At 28.1% G+C, this 18,816-nt stretch overlaps 1 protein-coding gene across 4 annotated transcripts in view; it reads right to left on the bottom strand.

The window, feature by feature from the left end:
- The window catches only part of LOC129917684 (uncharacterized), an 82,488-nt gene that overhangs the window by 54,955 nt on the left and 8,717 nt on the right, over window positions 1-18,816 (bottom strand). For all 4 annotated transcript variants that reach the window (XM_055997732.1, XM_055997730.1, XM_055997731.1 and 1 more), the window contains exon 2: window positions 11,133-11,525. In XM_055997732.1, the coding sequence (XP_055853707.1) occupies window positions 11,133-11,190 (58 nt within the window). In that variant the 5' untranslated portion in view covers window positions 11,191-11,525. The remainder of the gene's footprint in view (window positions 1-11,132; window positions 11,526-18,816) is intronic.

The following is an 18,816-nucleotide window of genomic DNA, read 5'->3' as shown; positions in this document are numbered from 1 at the left end:
TGTGATACTAAAAAGAAATCAATTAACAAACTAATATTTACTTTAAAGTTTCAGAAGAACAACCAAATCGTGATAATCCCATAGATTAATAATAACATAAAATGATCACACCTTAAATTAAGTACACACTACATAATCAAAAGAAATTTCATATATTTAAATGAACTTATTCAACTTATATTTAAATGCATTTCAACAATTTTGATATTTAAATAAATGAAATTTCTTTTATTTGTGAACTCAATTTATAGACCAGTGCCGATGCCTTCAAAAACATTAAAAAGTACAAAAAAATCATAGTAGGATGAAACCCATTGGAAAAGGAGGTGAATATGATGAAAATTAAAGGAAAAATAAATTACGGGCGAGCCGAGTTCGGGAAGTGGGTGGGTTGAGTTTTTAATGGTAAAAAATGGTATATCTCGATTTCCGGCAAAACTACAAATCCTATAGAAAAAAGTTGTATTGCAAAGTTGTAGGTAGTAAAAAGATCTACAACTTTTGTATCAACAATTTTTTCACATAACCTCAAAATTTATGTGAAAAATTCAAAAAACCGAGTTTTTGGTTTTTTATTTTTATCTTTTTCAAAAACAAAAATTTTTCTACGAAATTTGGTGAAAACTTACCTTATTATGTCCCAAATACACTGTAATTTATTTGATTTAAAATATGAATTTGTTCATTTTATTTTGACTTAATACCAAAAAACACCCTAATTTTCAATCGAAAATTCACGTGTCAAAATATCAGCTTTTTTCAAAAAGTCGGTGAGCATGACGTTCGTTAAAATGTCTATTTTCTGATGGTGTAAAAAAAATTTTACATTAGTATACTATAGAACATGTTCTAGTAAAATTCAAAAAATGAAAAAAGCTTGAATTTTAGTAAACGGGATTTTGAAACTTTTTTTTCGGGATTTTCGAAAAACGGGATTTTAAAAAGCGGGATTCCGATACGCTCCCGTATCAAATAATTTTAAAAATCACGAAAAAAAATGAGTTTTGTTTTTTAAGATGAAATTTTTATTAGGGATATTCATACGGTTAAAAACTTCGGTAAATTGAATACTTTGATTGTATACCTACATTTTTAAGTCTAAAACAAATTTTTTGTAATAAATATCAAGGACGTATTCCTAAATTTAAAGTTTTAGTTTATTATAATGATATTTCCTTCTTTTTCTTTCTTTCCTTCCAAATAGTACAAATTCATATTTTTACTTTTTTTATCAGAAAAAAGGTTACCAAATGCATTTTCTGAACCAAAATAGTTTTATGAAGGTACTTCTTCAGTTAGCTATAACCCTAAATCCAGGCACAAACAAGTTTATTTCTTTTTTTAAAATGGTTTTCATTTTTGTTAACGTTATTAATACAGTTTGATAAAAGTTTGATTTTCTTGTATTAAAAAAAAAAGAAGACGAGTATTTAATTTCAATTCTTAACCAGATAAAGTTATAATTTAGGTGCAAAGGAATAAGTTTTGAATTCAAATTTTCTTATATTTCAATACTTTTGATTAGATTTTAATGTTTTAAAACTATAGTCCAGTAATTTTAGGTTTTATCTGCGGAAAAATTCCTACTGGGCTGAATTTTGGTATACAGCTTAATGACGGCTTTGTTATGAAGATGTGAAAAATCGACATTGATATCGTGTCCGCGTTAAGAGTTATAGGGGTCAAAAGGTCACAAAAACTGGTTTTTCACGATTTTCAGCAAAACGGTAAGTCTTATCAAAAAATATTCAATGCAAGAATTGTAGACCAGATTATTATATATAAAAAGTGTCATGACACTTTTTTTCCTAAGACCCACCGTTTCTTAGGTATAACGATTCAAAAAGTTGAAGTTTAGTTGTAATCGTCATAATCCTATTCCTGAAAAAAAACTCCTAACTGAAAAGTTCCTGAAATTTCATTATTTTTTTAGCTTGAATTTCGTTCCTCAACTGTTAAGAATATGGGGAAACCAAAAAAAAATGGAAATTTTCGCCATTTTTCCGATTGGGGCCCTTCTCCCGAAACCATTTCCCTGGGAATTTTTGTTTAGAATATGTCTGAAAATATACAGGGTGTGCAATAGAGAATGGACAACCCTAAAACGGCTTATAGCTACACTTATGATTGTTCTAAAAACAGATAGAAAAAAGTTCTATCGCAAGCAGTTCATAAAATATGGACTTTTTTTCGTTCAGTGTATTTTAAATTTTATCATCTTATGTTTTCGTTCACTACAACCACGAATGAATGAATTTTATTTATTTCTTTTTTTTATAATTTTCTACAATAATTGGATGAGTACATAAACACTTTAAAAATTTCATAGCTATTGCACATTTTCGTAAAAAAAATTTTGAAATCTGTTTTTTGATGCAAAATGTAAAAAAAGTATTTTATGAAAAATTTTAAACACCTGTGGTATAAAATAAATCTATAGAAACCTAGGTGGCCAACTTTCTTAAAAATAATTCTCCTTATACCAGAATATTTTTAAGAAAGTTGGCCACCTAGGTTTCTATAGATTTATTTTATACCACAGGTGTTTAAAATTTTTCATAAAATACTTTTTTTACATTTTGCATCAAAAAACAGATTTCAAAATTTTTTTTACGAAAATGTGCAATAGCTATGAAATTTTTAAAGTGTTTATGTACTCATCCAATTATTGTAGAAAATTATAAAAAAAAGAAATAAATAAAATTCATTCATTCGTGGTTGTAGTGAACGAAAACATAAGATGATAAAATTTAAAATACACTGAACGAAAAAAAGTCCATATTTTATGAACTGGTTGCGATAGAACTTTTTTCTATCTGTTTTTAGAACAATCATAAGTGTAGCTATAAGCCGTTTTATTGTTGTCCATTCTCTATTGCACACCCTGTATATTTTCAGACATATTCTAAACAAAAATTCCCAGGGAAATGGTTTCGGGAGAAGGGCCCCAATCGGAAAAATGGCGAAAATTTCCATTTTTTTTTGGTTTCCCCATATTCTTAACAGTTGAGGAACGAAATTCAAGCTAAAAAAATAATGAAATTTCAGGAACTTTTCAGTTAGGAGTTTTTTTTTTCAGGAATAGGATTATGACGATTACAACTAAACTTCAACTTTTTGAATCGTTATACCTAAGAAACGGTGGGTCTTAGGAAAAAAAGTGTCATGACACTTTTTATATATAATAATCTGGTCTACAATTCTTGCATTGAAAATTTTTTGATAAGACTTACCGTTTTGCTGAAAATCGTGAAAAACCAGTTTTTGTGACCTTTTGACCCCTATAACTCTTAACGCGGACACGATATCAATGTCGATTTTTTACATCTTCATAACAAAGCCGTCATTAAGCTGTATACCAAAATTCAGCCCAGTAGGAATTTTTCCGCAGATTGCGCTTAAAAATGACTAAAATGACTGGGCTATAATACATTTTAAATTTTATGTATTGAAACTAAAACATACAAAATTATTAAAAAACTGTGTCATAAAATCGCAATATTAAAAAATTAATAATTTTTGTTTTGTATAAGATTGTATTAAAAACTATGTACGACAGAATTTTTAACCGTGCATGAAACTTTGTAAGCTCTGGGTAAACCTAGTAAAATGGTAAATGTGGTAAACAAACTGTTATAGTCATTTGACACAATTTTGACACATTCACCTTATTACTGCGATTACCAGGTACCCAGAGCTTACACCGTTTCATGAATATATACAAAAAAAAAAACAATATCAATTTAACATTTTTTAAATATCAGCACAAAATACTCTATAAAATGATAAAAACATTTTTGAAATTGTTTTTGATATTTCATTCAATTTATCATATCAATTTTTCATTTGTTTATCATTCCAAATTATTGAAAAATATTAAACAAAAAACTCTTAGGCCCAATTTATTGACTCTCCATTAAACTTAAATCGCCATTAAAAAAGGGAATTTTAAAATTAAAAACCAATTTCGTTTAATTCAGTCTCTTTTAAGGATTTTTTTGAAGTTTGGCATCATTAACTAAGTGAGCATTAAATTTAAAAGTAGTTTTAGTTAAAACACCAAATTCGACCTTTTAAGAGGGATTTTTAGAGCAAATGGAGGTTTTAAACAGAATTTCTATTTATTCACTCTCCATTAGTGTCAAATGTCATTTCATTTACCTATTTTTTTTATTTGAATTATTATTTTATTTGAAAAATGTCAAATGAGCTAAAGAATTATTAAAAAGTCCAGACTACAATTTTTTGTAGGTAGGTATACACACATGCATTTGTACCATAAAAAAGAACTGCATAATACATACATAACATACATAACATTGCAATTGAAGCCATGAGAAGAAGAGATATAAAGCTTACTTCTAAACCAATGACACGAGATGAATGCCGATAACACTTAAATTTAAGTAGTTATTTGACACCGATGGAAAAAATTAAAAATTTCACTTAACTCCTTCTTCTTCTCATGGTTTCAATTGTAGGTTGCAGCATTCTTTGCTTACCACTGGTATATCGTTAATCTCTTGCATTTTCTGGCATTTTCAGCTGCAAAATACTTACGGGTCATAGTTTTTTGGTTTTTCTTCCAATTCAAATCTATTTGATTTGACAAAATTGTAGCTTTTGACAGATTATTTTTCAAACAAAATAAAAAATCCCTAGGATATTTTTAACAGAGTTTTAAATTTAAAGTTTCCATTAAAAGTAAGGACTTTAACTAAAGAAGAGTGAATTAAATGAATTTTTAATGATGTATACTTAAACCCGACAATAGTTTAACGAGGCCGTTAACTAAAGCGATAAATTTCAAAATTTAATGGAGGCTCAATAAATTGGCCCTTAATGTGTACTAATTTAAAGGCGCTTTTTGTTTTTTTCGAAGTATAATGTAAAATTTACTGAGATTTACTGATTTGATCGGCAATAAGATTTTACTTCACATAGTTTTGGGAGACAATAACAAAAGAATTATATCACCTTTGAGAGAAAAAATAATATCACCACTATTTTATAAAGAATATTCACTTTCAATAATGTTTTCTTTGATTTTAAAGAAAAAAGAAAGAAAATACTTAAAACAATAAGAAAGAAAAAGAAAGAAATATCATTATAATAAACTGAAACGTAAAATCTAGTCAATATTGATATTTTAATTGTCAAAGTCACTATCCACCTAAAATTAAAAAATTTCAAAATGATATGATAATCATATCAAAATTGATATTTTAATCGTTGGACGACTTTTGTCACTCAAAAATGTTATTTTGATAGCTGTTATTATCAATTTTTTTTTCTCGGTGTACCAATATTTATATTTCAATCCTTAAACAGGTCTTTTTTTCCTATACTGCTCTATACTGATTACTCACTAACATAAACTTGAATAAGAATGAGCTGAAAGTAACGAAAACTCTCGTTTTTTTGTAAGGAATTATCTACTCCTACACCAACATAGTTCGAGAAACATTCCAACGTCGTTGGAAAAATAGAGTATGAAGTTCTAATAGGTAAGCAATATGAAAACCTTAAAAAGTTAAAATTTCAGAAACAATGTATATTGAAAACGAAATTTTGCTAAAAAATTCCAGAACGCATCAAATAACCACAAACTTCAAGATGTATGTATTTAAGAGAGATATCAGTAGTCTAGTTAGTTCATGGTGGAGATGCTACGTCCCTGTCAGTATAACAACTCAAATCCACACCCAACCCATCATCTTGCCACAAAAGATGAATGAAGAAGATTTCCCAATGAATTGTTTATGATAGAACAGAAAAAAAAAGTTAAATTCTCCTAATTAGTTAATTTATATTAAAAATTATGATCTACGGGGAATAGAATTTTTGGATATGGTTTTGGAGAAAGTCTAGAAGAATCAAGGCAATGGCGACGACATCATCCTCGCCATCATCATCATCATATCGCCCGATGCCATTGCGCCCGCCTTGTCGTCACACATACTCGGCAATAAATTATGAAATCCTTTAGATATTTACTGTTCTTTACTCTTATTAAAGTCTACCCTACCTCTATATTTTTTGAACCCCTATTTTATAAATCTACCTACATCAGCATGTAGGGGTACCTCTACTATGTACGTACAAGAAATCTGCACCAGAAATGTGGTAATTAATGGAAAATTGCTTCATTATTTATGCAAAGATATTGTGGATCCTTGCAATGAATTAATTTTCACAAAAGTGCCATGGAAATACCTTGGATGGCCAAAGTTCCCTTCAACTAAAAGTTGACGACTATGACTATGTTGGGGCGAATGAAAAAGGAGACTGAGGAGAAACGAGAAAAAGTCCTTCTCATCCTCTTAGTTTAAGAGTTCCAATTCATTCGTATACTATGTAAGGTACACTCAGCTACTTCTTGACGATAGAGGACAAATTTCTGTGTATTTTAAATTATTTGCATCCGATATGGTGTAGGTAGAGGTTGGTATTTGGTGTTGGGGAAAGGATGGCAAGAGTGCGGTTTAGTTCTATTTCAGTAGCAAATGTTTGTTATGATGTCCTGTAGATAGCCAACACTATATACCCGACTTCTAATACCTTAAGTTTTTCTTTTGTTGTTCATACCACATAACCACTTAGATTCCTATTCTTGCAAAGAATTGGGAATAAAGTCTTCATTTTTTTTGTATGACTTATTAATGAGTTGTTGGGTAGTCAATTTGATTTTTTGACAAAGTAATCGTTTCTGTTTATTCAGTAGACCAACATTTTTTGGGTGGAAGAAAATTGTAACTTTTGTCTGATTCTTTAGAATCCTTAGAGAATAAGTCAGAAAGAGGGAGACAGAGCGAGAAAGAGTAACATAAAGATTGAAGGTTCTTAAACAAATATATTGGTTCGAGTTTTACATGTCTCTCATTTGTTTAAAAATAGTTCAATGGGTTATGATTAGATTTCTTTTTTTTTTTTCAAAATCACAACTGCTGAAATTCATATGTGCATAGTTGTTACCTAATTACGACAAAGCCAAAATGAGGTTTTTGTGTTTGTTTTGTAGAAAATAACCCTGTTAGATTCGGTTGAACTTCTACAAAAATTAAACTATTATTCATATTAAGCTCACATTTGGAGGACTTATTTCTCATAACATGATCTGTCAAATGACACCAAATTTGCATTTATTAAGAAAAGTTTAAACACATTTTAAAATACTAATTGACAAAAACAGCAAAAATATCGAAATCCTGCAGTTTTTAGTAAATCCCACATAAAAAAAAATACCTTAATTAAGGAAAATGTAAAATATCAACGCCCATTATATTTAATAATAATTAAAATATGTAAAGAAAACCATAATAAAATACATTAAACTAAATTTGTACGTGTTTTGTAATTTTATATACTATTTTTCTATTTAGATATATCTTATTTGTAATAAACCATTCGATAAACTGCCTTGTTCAGCTTCAGATTTGTTTTTGACGTGCTTAGTTAGAATCCGATGTCAAAAAAATTCTATCACGTCAGGATTTTGAGATATTCGCATTAAAGGATCACATAATCAAGTTTTTTTTTAGAAAATCTCAAAAAAACTACTATATCTCAAAAACTAGAGCCGACCGGTTTTTTTGAGTTCGGATTCAAAATCAGCACACTTAAATCCATTAGGAAAGTATACTTTTGTTATAGGGAGAAAGATATATGAATTTTTAGAGATCAGTTTCTTTATTTTAAGATATGCTAATAATACTAATCTTACTTAAATTAAGATGTCTCGGAGAAGAAAAGAGATATTGAGAAGATTGAAACTGAATTTGAAAGACAAAAATAAGTTCTTTCATAAACCCTAACAATTTAAATTGAAAAAGATTACATTATGCGAAGATAATTCTGGGAAACCACCAAAAGAATTGGTTTTTGAGTTTTTCTAACGGGAATATCTAAAAAACTTGATGTGTTAGGCCAATTCTGACTTCGGATTCGGAATCAGCATACAAAAATCCTTTAGAAAAGTATAGTTTTTTAAAAATAGGATTTTTTTGCAGACCAGTGTTATCTTAATTTGACAAATGTGGTATCGTCCGAAGCGTCTTGCTTGTCCGCTGATTATTATTGGTTATGTAACGTTGCATAAAATTGAATATAGCGCCCTCTATTTTTTTTTTTTTTACAGTAGCTCTGTAATTTCTATATGATGAAATTGTAACCCAAAAATAGTAATTTGAATCAGCATCAGATATTTCAACATTAATAAAAGTACGAAAGTTTGAGTTCCGTAAAGATAGTTACTAGTGATTTATTAGAGCGGTGATTTCAAAACTTAATTTGTTTTTCTATTGAAACAATATTTTATTAAATAGTGTATTCTATTGCGAATTCAGCTTTATTTTTTCAAATTGTCCCTTTATAAGTCATTCAAGTTACAAATCCAACTACAGTCAACTTTCTCTAAGTTGAATCTCCTCTAAGTCGAATTTTTCCACAATTTTCTGTTAAATCGTTTGACGAATAAAGATTATATTAATCGAATTTCCCTCCAACTTGAACGAATTTTCGTTTAACGTGAAAATTCGACATAGTGGAGTAACTAAAGCTAAAAAATTGGCAATATAAGGGAACCCGGCCGAACAGCTTAGATTTTGATGATCTTTTTTTTCAAACGTCGGTAATTAAAAATACTTTAAAGTCTATAGATTAAAAATTGCCGGTGTTGCCGTTTTGATTTTTTAAATTTAATTGAAGATTTTTGTGAACAAAAACAAATTTTTGTCAAAAATTTTTCTTAAATTTCATAAATTAATTGATGCCAAAAGATTGTCTATAAAATTCAAGAAAAAAAAAATATATGGGAGTGAGGGACAATCTTCCATAGTTCAAGCGATAGATGCAATTTTCTTATTAATTGACTTCAAACACAAAAAAAAATATTTGAATATAACGGCAACACCTACAATATTCAAATATACATTTTTTAAAAGCTAGAAGCTTAGTCATATATGTTAAATTAAAATTAAGTTAATTGAATGAACGGCTTTCGAAAGAATGGTAATTAAACTCAGATTTTTGAAAAAAAAAAATTATTGAAAAAATTTTAACATGTCATTTTTTAAACTTGGTCGTAATATAAAATGCATTTATTTTCAAATTTTTTTGGCCGCATTTATTATGATTTCAAATTATAAAAGGAAATGTCAATATGTATATTACGGTTTATGAAAAAAATTAAAAAGTATTTCATTTTCGAAGAACTTTTTTTAATAAAAGTTTTGAAAAAAATGTAACTTATTTTTTTTTTTAAAGTTCAACATCTAAACATAAAATTATTTTTTATTCATTTAATAACCCTTACTGTTGAAATGTTAAATAGCAAAAATTTAAAGTTCCTATTTACCACAGTCTTTGAGAAAATTAATTATTTCAATGCAAAAATTCAGTTTTAATAAAAAAAACCATTGAAATTAAAGTAATTTTTCATTTTTTTTTTTTCAAAAATGTGATATATTTTAACTTTTTTGCTTCGAAATTCAACTGATAATATTTATGGCCAAACATTTTTTTTAAATAAATTCATATTTTATTAGAAAAAGTTTGGAAAAAAGTCATTTTAAAAAAATTTTTCTAATAACATTTTTTTTTTAATTCTGAGTTTGAGGACCATTTTTTCAAAAAGTCTTGATTAAATTTAGTGGATTTAAATTTAAGAGATAAAAATGAGCTTCTGGTTTTTTAAAAATGTATTTTAAGATATTGTAGGTGTTGCCGTTGTTTTCAAAATATTTTTTTTGTGTTTGAGGTCAGAATGTTAGAAAATTGCATTTATCGCTTAAACGATGGAAGATTGTCCCTCACTGCCTTCTATATATTTTCCTTAAATTACCTAGAGAATCTTTTGCTATCATTTGTTTTATGAAATTTAAGCAAAAAAAATGGTTTTGTTAAAAAAAATTAATTTTAATTTTAAAAAACAATACGGCAACAGCGGCAATTTTCAATCTATAGACTTTAAAGTATTTTTAATTACCTACGTTTGAAAAAAAATCGTCAAAATCAGAGCTGTTCGGCCGGGTTCCCTAATAATTTGCTTTAGTTACTCTACTATTAGATAAATTTATGAAGTCGATTGTTTTTGTAGGTCACTATGGCGTATATGTAACTTTTTTTTTTTTCTAGTGAAAAAATTCAAACATTTAATATAATTTTTTGAATAAAAACAATTTTCAAAGATTGAAAGATAAAATCGCTATTTCATTCCGAAAAATTTTGAAAAACAAGACAGGTACTTTTTTTCAAAATTTTGAGTTTCAAAAGGTACTTAATTCTATTTTCCTGATTTTGATTTTAGAGAAAGATACATATACCTACACTTATGGCTTTTTAAAAATGTATATCTTATTGTTGTATGTGTTGTAGTTCTTTTTTTATGATTGGAGTTAATTTGAGAGAAAATACCAGAAAATTATAATTCATTTCCAGTTATTTTGTCCTTATAATCTAGATTATCTTTTTAATTTATGAAATTAAAACAAAATTTCTTGTTCTAGTTTCAAAAACAATACGTTAACAGCTGCCATAGAGGTTAAATTATTTTTAATTAAGTATGTTTTAAAAAAGATGATTCGAAGCTGTACAGTAATTTTCTTTAGTAACACCACTAAAAAATAATTTCCAGAAAAAGATATTCAAATACAAAGTTAAACAATTGTTCAAAACAACTACCAGTCTTCAAATGCTGATTTCAAATACAAACAAAACTAGATGAGCTATTTTCTTAAAAAATACATAATTTATCACTTTCAGATCTTTTAAACTTGGATCAATACCTTTTTTGATGATTTGTTTAAACTCACCAAATATAGAAAAACTACTAACAATCAAAAAACCATCAGACCTACTTAAATAAATATGAATTTTAAACATAAATTAAATTTTAATTCAATTTATGATTATGATTTTCAATCAATTTAATTTTAACTCTCGATAATGAGAATAAATCGTTATCATAATATTTTCTCTTACAACAAAAAAAATGGCACTCTAGATTAAAAAATATTTAATAACAAAATAAAAACAAAAATTGTCAACAACAAGTAAAATCTAAACAAACAAAAAAAAAAAAACGTTGAAATAAATTACAAAAAAAAAAAAAAAAATGTTTAAAATTAACTCACCCGTGACGAAAGCTGCAGCCAGTAGAAATCCTCTCGATGTTTGCATTGTTAAACCCATTATATGCACTTTTCACAGTGACAATTTTTTGTTCACTAGATTTTTTTCTGTATTATCAGTAATTTATTTTAACAAATTTCTTTATTAAAATTGCAGTATTTTATTTCAATTTAATTAACCCTGGACAAACAAAAGTGAGCCACCAGTCTGCTGACACAATTTATTATTTTATGCGTTAATTTAAGTTGCAATCATTTTTTTTTTATTCTATGAGCACATCACGCAATATACAATACGACTATATACGACGTTCACAAAAGTCACAGCAACAAAGTGTATTTGTTGAACAATAAAATAAATTCAATTTCAAATGAGAATCGTGTCTTTGTATGATCCTGCAACAAAATAACAACACAAAAAAAGAGGCCAATCAAATTAACTCTAAATTCGCACAAGGACCTTCGTCCGTTTGCCAGCCATATAACTTTACGAAAGACCAAACAACAGACCTCCCAAAACTATACAAAAAAAAAAAAGATCCTAACGTCTTAATGTCAATCCAATAAAGGTAACACCATTAAACCTTTTGTCCTTTTATTATTACCCCAGTGTGTGTGCTCTAAGAAAACGAACGACAACGACGACGACGACACTCATGGTAGCTAAACTCCTTTGAGAATAAAATGAAAAAAAAAAAACAAAAAAATCTTCCTATGATCCTAGATTTCCCGCGTTCTTTTCCCAAAACACTGAATGACCTCCGACTCTAAAAACCCCAACTCTTAACGACGACCTGGGTTATAAAGAATTTTGATCACGTCCTTCTTTTTGCAGCACATTTCATTACACAATGAAATAGCCTCAAGTTGGCAACAAACCATGAGTAGGGGATGAGTGGGTGTGTGTGTGAAGGTCGGCTATTCGACTCGAAACGGGGATTCGTTGCGATGGATACGGTGATTTTAGGGGGACAAAGTGGCACAGCGGGTGGAGGCGGATAGAAATGTTGTTTGGAAAGCCATTTGGGATTCATGGGAAACTAAGATTGGCAGTAACACTTAGTGCCGTTGTTCGGAAAGAAAGAGGTTGTTGTGTTTCCGTTTTCTCTAGTCTGGCATTGTTTTCGATATCGAAAATGGATTAATGTTTGGATATAGTGTTACATTATGACAAAAAAGCAAAAACATTTTCTAGGAATGGAGGCAAAGGTATTTTGAAGAGAGTTAATGATTCGATAAACAGCAAGCTTTAGTTAAAGGGTAATTATATTGTGAAATAATGCCTGTGGGGCTTATATTAAAATTGCTACTTGTAACCCTGAATGTGGTGTTGAATTCTAAGGGACATTTTAAAAAATGCTCTGTAATTTGATTTGACCCCAAAAAATTTGACCATGAACTGAGATTTATGTTTGGTCGACTTTGAAAACTATACATGTCTTTAATGAGTGTGGGATGACTTTGTAAAAGTTGGTGGGATATGTTTTATTGTGTTCTAGGTTCATGTCATGTCGGTTGGAGTTGGAACCTTTAATTATTTTTTATAAAGAATTTGTTGGTTTACTTATTTTAAAGAGCAAAAATTAAACATAAAAAAAGATATAAAAGGTAAAAATAAATAATGAAGTATGTATTATTTAATTTTTTAAACAGTGTAAATTGTTGCTTGGAAAATGTCAGTGGCAAGCACCCATTAGAAGAAATGGGTTATTCATAAATAAAGAGCACAGTTTTGTAGCACTTTAAAAATACAGATTTTATGTTTACAATTTCGATGTGTGGTGACTCAGAGGATTTTTGAAAATATTTTTTTTGAGAACTTAAATTATAATTTTGAAAAATTTAATTCGCTCATTATTTTAATTTAAAAAATAATTTGCATAAGATTTTTCTCTTGGTGGAAAATGATTTTTTTTTTTTCAAAAATCATAAGCTAATTTCGCAAATAAGCTTTTTATCAACTACAAAAGCTCTTAAGTAGAGTTAATATCAACTAACAACGAAACTGTCAAAAATTAAACTTTTGGATTTCCTAGAACAACACTTTTGAATTTTTTAAACATCAATTTTTCGAAATTTTGAATTCTTTTTTCTAACATAATAACGCTTATAAATCGATTTAATTAGCAAAAATATCTGGCAATCTGCCGATTTGAAAGTTTTTAAAAACTGGCTATTAAAAGAATCGCATCTTATTAAATGTTTTTATGATTATTATAGATTATTATAGCAATAAAAATTGCGGAACAAAATGATTTTTTATAGTGGATGATTTTTTATTATCGCTTAAAAAAAAGCAATAGCTTAAGGTTTATGGCATTTTGTTTTGTGAAAACAAAAAACCTGATTTTTTTCTTTAATTCATCAATGTTAAAAAGAAAAAACTAATGTCAAAAGTGAGGAGCATTTAGTTCAAAAATAAAAGATGGGGAGTTTTGAGGCCCACATTCAATGTTTGACAAAGTTTTAACGTTATAACGTTTTGTTTGAACGTTGTACATGTGTTGGGGCTATGACAAAATGATGATTTTGGGTAGGGAAATTTTTTTTTTGACTATTCTAAAGGCGCCAGGTGAAAGATGAGAGAAAAAAAATTAGGCGTCTAATACTTATTTTTTTCCAACACTCTGGGTTTCGAAATATGAAATTTTCTAGGGGTATTTTTGGGTAGTTTTTGATTTTTAGCTTTTTTTTGGAGTGTTCAAAAAATCTCAAACTTATAGGACATGTAGGTTTTGGCCTTATGCATACATGTGCATATCGTTTAGTGAGTTTTGACTGAATAACGGAAGAAACAAGTTTAAAAAAAAACACGTTTTTTTACCGGTTTTTAATAATTTTCTAAATGTATGCGAAAATTGAATCATTTTCATTTTAGAATTCAACAGGTTATAACTTTTGACCAAGAGCATATAGAAATTTTATTAAACTTTTATGAGCATCCTGATACAATTATCTTTCATTTGGTATATAAAACATAACGGTAGACTTACTACAAGCTACACAATGTTAAATCAAGAAACTTGCGAAAAACCTCAAAACACCAGTGGAGATCTGTTGCCCCCCCGAACAGCCACCAGTGTGGGAAGTACCGTACCTAATCTCATTCTGGAAATTCGACATGGGTGACTTTAAACTTCTAACTTCTCTTGTAAGCATCTTTGAAATGAGATTGATACGTCACATGAAAGGTGAAATAATAAGCTTTCACATGGTATACAATTTTTTATAGGTTGTCAAACAAAAAAATTGATTCCGAACATAAAATTAAATGTTTTTTTTTTGCTTTTCTTAATGAAATTTGATCGAGTTCAAAAAATTCTAGCTCTTTTTGTAGATGTCTCATACACTTGATCGATATATACATATATTTTGAGCTTAGACAATAAGCTTTCAGATGGTATAAAATTTTGTATAGGTTATTAGGGAAAAAAATGAGATTAATGACGTGAGAAGATAAAAATTCATGTTTTTTTAGACAACCTCTTTTTTTCATAGCCACGCACTGTTATGAATTTTTTGAATGACCTGAAGGAATTTTTAATAAAATTGATTTTATTAACTTGGCATTTTTTTAAAACAATTAAAGAAAATCTCTTGAATAGTCCAAACAATGCGAAATCATCTTATCGAGTGCCAAAATAAACCAGAAAATGTTGCTTTGAGAATACATTTTTATATGGCGCTGAAAACTTTCATTTTACTGTTGCATTATAATATATTAAATTGAATTGTTAACCAAAGATGATGCTTTTAAAATTAATGTCTTGCTAAAAAATATTTTTAATTGCAACATAAAAACAATTCTATTAAGACAATCCCCTACATTTTTGAATCTTAATAATCTTAGTAATTAAAAGCTTCTGATTCGAATTTCTCGTAATATAAAACAAAAAATTAAAATCTATGGAGTTTTGCCAGAATTACTACGATTTTTTATTAATGTTCTACCTTTTCTTTTTGTATTTACAATTTTTGCACCTTCTTATCATCTCATTTAAATTAAATTCTAAATTACCTACATGTATGTAAACGATTTTACTTTGCCATTAAAAATCTTTAAATAATATATTCATATACTGGTATATACATTTACCAATACTCTTACAAAACATTTGAAATTTAAAGCTTGTAGATATTTCAAGAACACTACTATACCCTACCCCTCAATTGCCTTTGAACAAATAGCATCAAACTAAACAAACAAGAAAGCTTTCATCGTTGTCGTCTCAAGTAATAATTTATCACTTAGGCACTTGTTCATGTTAAATGTTCAAAAATAAAATAAAAAACATAGGAAAAAAAAGCAAACTTTCAAATCAAAACAAATCAACTTCAAGGCATCCCTCCCTCCTCTCAATACTTTTTCACACCCTCTTTTTGAAATGAGAGCAAAATAAAAAAAAAAAACCTAAACTTCAAACAATATTTATCACTTCGGATGCAAAATGGACGTAAACAAATTAGAGTCTCGACTCGACGTAATTACACCGTTCTACTTGTTACTATAAGCATTTTGCCAACAACACCTTTTTATAGGTATTACACCAAAATACAAACGATATACCGCTTCAGGAAGGTTTGTTATCATATCTTCCCTTGAAATAAAAAATAAAAAAACAAACAAAAAAACCCGATAAAAGATAGAAGAGCTACGTCACAATCCACACTGACGCTGATAGCATAGAATTCATCATCAGATAAGCAGCAACCCAATGTGTTGGTTCTCACAACCATAAATCCCCCCCAAAGAAATTTGTCTTTTTTCCGAGTTGGTATTAAAAAATCACCGGACCCGGTTGTTCAGTTGTTGCTGATTTTATAGAAATAAGCAGCATTTCCGCACTTCTGTAAAACATTTTCTCAAATTTTGTTCTATGTTTACATTAGTTCACCTCTCATTTGTGTCTGTTTTGTGCTCCTCTTCTTCATCTTAACCAGGGCCAGTTTAATCTTCTTGACAAAAAAAAAAAGTAATCCGCGTATTTAGTGTTGATAATCAAGATAAATCGCGACCAAAGACCCGAAGGATATTTAGGGATCTTCTGGGCGCAGCCAGGCACTGCTCCTGGGTAAGGTAAACTTAATGGATTACTCCATTTCTCAAAGGGAATTCAAACTCTCAACACATTAAACATGATTGGGGATCATTGACTTTTCTGGCAAGGTCTTCTCTGAAGCTGATGGTATTGGTATGATACACCCATCTTGCTCTAAACAACATTCACCTCGGGGCGGGTGATGGGGAAGAGCGACACACCTCCTTCCAGTTCTTGTTAAGATTCGTGGAAGTATGCGTATTTCTTCGTTTTAACCTCCACGCTCCACAACTTGTCTTTAAGTTGAGTGTGTGTTTCTTTTTTTTTTAAGCGAATAAAACTGATACCGCATGAATTGTGTTTACTCGTTTCAAAGCTTTAAACCAAACCGATCAACCGGTTTATTTGTTTTTGCAATAAAAATATACTTTAGCTGCAATCTCTGTGAAGTCTGAACATTAACCATGTTAACCAAAATGCCAACAAAACATGAAAATAAATTGAGAGACTGAGATTGTGTGAGAGAGAGAACGATATAGAGAAAAGAGAGGAGAGGAAATTGTTTTTGCATTGAAATAAATGTACAATGAACCGTAACTCTTGAAAGAACAACTCTCTGCAATTATCGTCAATCAATGCTGGCACGGCCGGAAGTGTTTTTAGATAAGAAATAAGGCGCAAATGGAAAATTTATTTATATTTGGAGATTTTCAAGTGGGTGCTTGAAAGATTACGAAAAATCTGTCTAGGATTTATTTTTTGATATATGGTTCATGACTTTTATCTAATCTAAAATCCATATACATAGTTCAGAAGAAACAGCTGACATTTTAAAAGAGAAAAAAAAAGTTGAGTGTTTTTTTTTTTTTTTGTTGCTAATTAAATAAAAGTGAAAATTCTGTTTAAAGTCATGGAACACTAATAAAATGTGGCGCGTAAGGTGTTTTGCCTTTAGAACTGTTACAGCAACACCCTGTCAAATGTTAACTTAATAATGTTTATCAATCAAATTCTATCAAAGTATTACATATGGCATTAGAACTAAGAGTTAAAAGAACTTATTTATGGCAAAAGGGTGTTTTTTTTGTGGGATATGAAATATTTAATATTATATCTTACATATTGAAATTTTCAAAAATAGAAAAAACAAAAATAAAATGCACGACTTGGCTGAACGTATTGGAAAGAATGTTAAAGCTTTGTATAAAAAAAAAGTTACAGAAAAATAATTTAAAATTTATTTTGTAATAAAACAAGTTTAAAAAAATAGAAAATTTGTTTTAAAAATCTGTACTAAAATATCTTTAAAATGGTCTTGAATCGCAAAATGTAAGTGACACCTTCAAAATGAGTATAACTCTATGGTACCAAACTTTAAAAGAAAGAAAGAAACACTTAATATAATCAAAATTAGTCGTATTATTTTCATGAAATTTTAGTCAAGAATAATTTAATTATGAATAAAATGAAAATTCTTGGTCATTGGCATTGTACTTTTCAATTAAATTGAAAAAATTGCATCAAAATCTCATTTTCGAAAAAAAATTGTAGGCGAAGAAATGTATTATTCTTTCTTGAAAAAAAAGAGTCAAACAAAAATTCAAAGTCGTTTTAAAAAATATTTTAGATACCTACACAAAATTAAAAAAAATTTAATTCAGTTGCTAAGAACATAATATTCGGCAAAAAAGCTAAATACTATAAAAAAAATTATCCAGTTTGAAAAAAAATTGTTTAGCAATGTTTTTTCTAGGAAAATATATTATCTTTAAACATAAAATTTTGAAATAAGTATTTAAAATTGTTTAAAATTTTATTTTAAGAAAATTAATGGGAATGAACAATTTTATATGATTTGTATTAAATATCGTGTTGGATTTTTTAAAAACATTTCAAATTTTTTTGTTGAATTTTTTGTTTTTTGTTTTCAAAACGGGTTAGTGAATTTTTTTTTGAAATTTGGTTGTGTGGAAAAAAAATTTCTCCAAAACGTGAACCAAATTTTTTATTTCGATAATTTTACTAAATGCAAATTTTTATAGACAATTCGTTTTTATATAAGAACTCAAATGGCATATTTGGAACCTAAAACCATTAAAAAAGTAATAATTGTAATTTTAAAAACAACTTTGAATTCTTTTTTTTTGTGCATATTTTATAAAATTAATAATAAAATTGTATACAAATTATTTATGAATGCTATTAAAAAACTTTAACATTCTAAGCAGCTTTCAACATAGGAACAAGTACACCGAAAAAAAAAACCAATATCAATTTAACATTTTTTAAATATCAAATTAACATTTTTTAAATATCAGCCAAAAATGCTCTATAAAATGTGTTTTATGATATTTAAAATGTTAAAACAACATTTTTACTATCAGGATGATATTTAAATGTCACATTTTGGAAATTTTTTTTGATATTTTATTATCATTTTTTCATATCAATTTCTCATTCCAAATTATTGAAAAATATTAAATAAAAAATTCTTAATATGTACTAATTTAAAGGCGCTTTGTGTTTTTTCGAAGTAAAATGTATGATTTACTGAGAAAATTTGATCGGCACTAAGATTTTACTTCACATAGTTTGGGAGAAAATAACAAAACAATTATATCACCTATAATAGAAAAAATAATATCACC

The sequence above is a fragment of the Episyrphus balteatus genome, chromosome 4 (assembly GCF_945859705.1).
Source record: "Episyrphus balteatus chromosome 4, idEpiBalt1.1, whole genome shotgun sequence".
Taxonomy (NCBI): domain Eukaryota; kingdom Metazoa; phylum Arthropoda; class Insecta; order Diptera; family Syrphidae; genus Episyrphus; species Episyrphus balteatus.
Note: the sequence above shows the minus strand (reverse complement) of the source record. Positions and strands in the feature narration are given on the sequence as shown.